We start from the raw sequence: 3496 nt of genomic DNA, 5'->3' as shown, positions 1-3496 counted from the left end.
CCCCTTTTTTCCCCTTCCCCCTTTTTTCCCTTTCTCCCTTTCCTTTTTCCTTTTCCTTTTGGGTTTTTACTTCCCTTTTCCCTTTTTGGGACCTTTCCTTTCCTTTTTGCTCGTCCTTTATTCCCTTCCTTTACACCAGATCCTCCAATCGCCGCATTCTTCACTCACAAGAGAGGAATTTGCATTTTCCTGAGCGCTCGCTAAATGCCCACGTGGCATTTTCCTTCTCAGCAGTTCCCTGAAGAGCTCCCTGGTGGTCGATGAATGCGGGAACTTTGTCACACCCTAAAACCCCTCCCCTCCCTCCCCTCCCCTCCCCTCCCCGGTGCTTACTCAGGGAGCGAGGATGGAGTTTGGCGACAGGAAAGTGCTGAGTGAGCAGCTGTGGAGCTGCAATCCCTGGGAAGACGCCTGGTTTTCTTGCAGACTCCTTGTCTGTGTGTGCCCATTCCGGGCACGGTGCCACCCCGGCCTTAATTGCAGCCCCGATGAAGGGAGGGCTGTGGTTCCCTCCCGGTGCCTCCTCAGTTCACCTGGAAACGGGATGCTGATGGGAAGGGTTGAGGTGGGGAGAGAAGAGGCTGCTGGAAAAGCCTGCCCAGAGTCAGGTCACCTAAAAATGCCTCTTGGCCCTGCTGTAGGGTCAGCCTGGAGCTGTGGAATCACTTAGGGTGGAAAAGGCCTTTAAGGTCATGGAGTCCCACCATCCCCCAGCACTGCTCAGGCCACCACTAAACCCTGTCCCCAAGGGCCACAGCTGCCTGTGGCATGTTTTAGATCCCTTCAGGGATGATGATGATGACTCCACCACTGCCCTGGGCAGCTGTGCCAGGGCTGGACAAGCATTTCCAGGAAGAAATTCCTCCTGATGTCCAACCTAAACCTCCCCTGGTGCAGCTTGAGGCCATTTGCTCTTGTTTTTTTGTCTGTTACTGGGGAGCAGAGCCCGACCCCCCCCAGCTCCCCCCTCCTGTCAGGGGGTTGCAGAGCCAGAAGGTCCCCCCTGAGCCTCCTTTTCTCCAGGCTGAGCCCCCCCAGCTCCCTCAGCTGCTCCTGCTGCTCCAGAGCCTTCCCCAGCTCCATTCCCTTCCCTGGAAGGAGCCCCTCAATGTCTTTCTTGTTCTGAGGGACTCAAAACTGAACCCAGGATTGGAGGTGCCCCAGCAGTGCCCTCACCAGTGGGACGGGCACTGCCCTGGTCCTGTGCCCACACTATTGCTGGCACAGCCCAGGGGCCACTGGGCTCTTGCCCACCTGGGCACACCTGGGCTCATGTTCAGTGGCTCTCACCAGCACCCCCAGGGCCTTTTCCAACTTTCCAACCACCCTGCCCTGGCCTGGAGCATCCCACGTTGTTGTTGTGACCCCAGTGCAGGACCCGGCACTTGGCCCTGTTGACCCTCACCCCGCTGGCCTCAGCCATGGATCCAGCCTGTCCAGACCCCTCTGCAGAGCCCTCCTGCCCTCCAGCACACCCACATCCCACCCAGCCTGGTGTCATCTGCCAACTGATTCGGGGGCACTCGATCCCCTCATCCAGGTCACGTCCAGAGGCATCAGATGAATCTTCTCCCGGGAGCTGATGACAAATCCTCTTGTGGGTGGTGGGACAATCACTTGGTTCCTCAGTTCTTTTGCTGCCATTTGAGCTGGTGAACACACCAGAACCAACCACCAGTGGTGGATGAGCCCAGGAAATCCAAGGGGACTCTTTCCTGCCCTCTGCCCTGCAGGTTCTGTGTGGTGTTTTGTTTCTGAGGTGAATTAATGTTTGGTTTTGTCTCTCCCTTTTTCTTTGTTTCCAGACAAACGACGCTGCAGGAAATACCTGGAATTGGCTTTACTTCATCCCTCTCATCATCATTGGCTCTTTCTTCATGCTCAACTTGGTGCTGGGCGTCTTATCGGGGTAAGAAGGACACCAGTGACTTGTTTGTCCCCACCTGGGTGTGAAAAGGGAAGATGTGTTGGGTTTAGTGGGAAGATGTAATTGGGAGAGCTGGGTGCTACATCCCACTGTGCACTGTCCCTCTTCCCACTTCTCCCACCCTGCTTGCAGTGGGATATTTCTGTAAGACTGTAGAGCCTTAGGGTGGGGATGAGCTGGTGAATAATCACTAATTGAGATGATTCTGAATCCAGACCCAAGTGTTAAGTGGACTCCCTGGCATTCCACTGACCTGGGCCTGTGCAGCCAACACTCCTGTGTCACCCTGAACCCCCATCAGGAACCCCTGGTGCCAGGATAATGCTGGAACTGGACATGGAAGTGTGGATAATGCACTTGGTGTAACTGCAGCACAGGGGAAGGGGAAGCTCAAGCTAAAGGCAGTTAAAAGATCTCAGGTTTTTTTGGGCATTTGGTTTTTTGGTGTTGATGTTTTGTGGTTTTTTGGTTTTGTTTGTTAAATCTCTCCCTGTTTAAACCAATGTCTGGATTTTGGGGACCCCCTGGTGTCCTGATGTTCAAACCCCAGGGGTCAGCCAAGCTTTTGGTGTTGTTGCATCTGAGTTTTGGGTTTGGACCATTGCAGGAATGGAGCTGCCAAGTCTGCAGCTGAGCTGGAACATCCCCAGCATGTGGGGAAATTTGATCTGGAATTAACAACCCAGCTCATCTCAGTGGTTTGCAGGCTCTCATTTTGCACAGCATTTCTTCTCAGATCAAGCAGGTGATTGAAACTCTACAGATGTATAAAGATGTAGATTTTTTTTCTGGCTCTTGGCAGCAGGAGAAGAAAAGAGAGTTGTTGCTGCTGTGTGGTAAAAGCCTTTCAGTGCTCCACCTTTGCTCTTCCTTTTTAAAGCTACCAGAAAAGGAAAAGTCTTTTCCAAAGAACATATTAATGCAAAAATGTGTTATTTTTTAATTATTTTCATCCTCAAAGCTGTGGCAGGAGCAGGGAGGCAGCACTGCAGTTGTGTTGAAGGTCTGTGGGTGTGTCCTGCTCTTTGCTGTTGCTACATCCAGGAATGATTGTCCTGATCAATAACTGATCAAAGCCATTCATGGAACATCCTTTCGTTTTGAGAAGGAGATTTCTTGTCTGATTTATGATTTAAAGGGAGCACCCACACCAGTTCTTTAGGTACCTCCTCTTCCTTCTGTCACACTGGGGTCAGCCCACGGTGACTGGGATGATCCATGGGATTTAAAACAAACCCAGGAGGCTGGAGGCTCCTGTTCCTTCCTACTGGATTCAAATGTGTTTGGTGTCTGACTCTCCTGAAAGCCTCTTGATGCTCAGGGCAAAATATGAATATTAGATAAATAGGAATCTTCTCTTAAAAATGCAGCTCTGGGCACCAGCTCTGCCTTTGTTAGTGGTGATGGGGGGAATTTCTCCTTCACGGAGGGAAGCTTTTAATTTCTGTTTTTGGCAAAGTGGTTTGATGGCTTTGCCTGGAATAATTCCTGGGGAGAGGCTGAAGGGAATAAACATCCCAGCTCAGGTGTGAGCACAGGGGTCAGCAGGCTCCTGGAGCTACTGGGCAG

General features: G+C 51.9%; 1 protein-coding gene across 1 annotated transcript in view; it reads left to right on the top strand.

Moving 5' to 3' along the window:
* LOC115307565 (voltage-dependent N-type calcium channel subunit alpha-1B-like) overlaps positions 1 to 3496 on the top strand; it is an 82225-nt gene that overhangs the window by 30795 nt on the left and 47934 nt on the right. Inside the window, exons 4-5 of the mRNA XM_029960601.1 lie at positions 1734 to 1738; positions 1806 to 1909. Coding sequence (XP_029816461.1) covers positions 1734 to 1738; positions 1806 to 1909 — 109 coding nt within the window. The remainder of the gene's footprint in view (positions 1 to 1733; positions 1739 to 1805; positions 1910 to 3496) is intronic.

The sequence above is a fragment of the Manacus vitellinus genome, unplaced genomic scaffold, assembly GCF_001715985.3.
Source record: "Manacus vitellinus isolate BGI_N305 unplaced genomic scaffold, ASM171598v3 scaffold_27_pilon, whole genome shotgun sequence".
Lineage (NCBI taxonomy): Eukaryota > Metazoa > Chordata > Aves > Passeriformes > Pipridae > Manacus > Manacus vitellinus.
The sequence above is the reverse complement of the archived record's forward strand: the minus strand, read 5'-3'. Positions and strand labels throughout refer to the sequence as shown.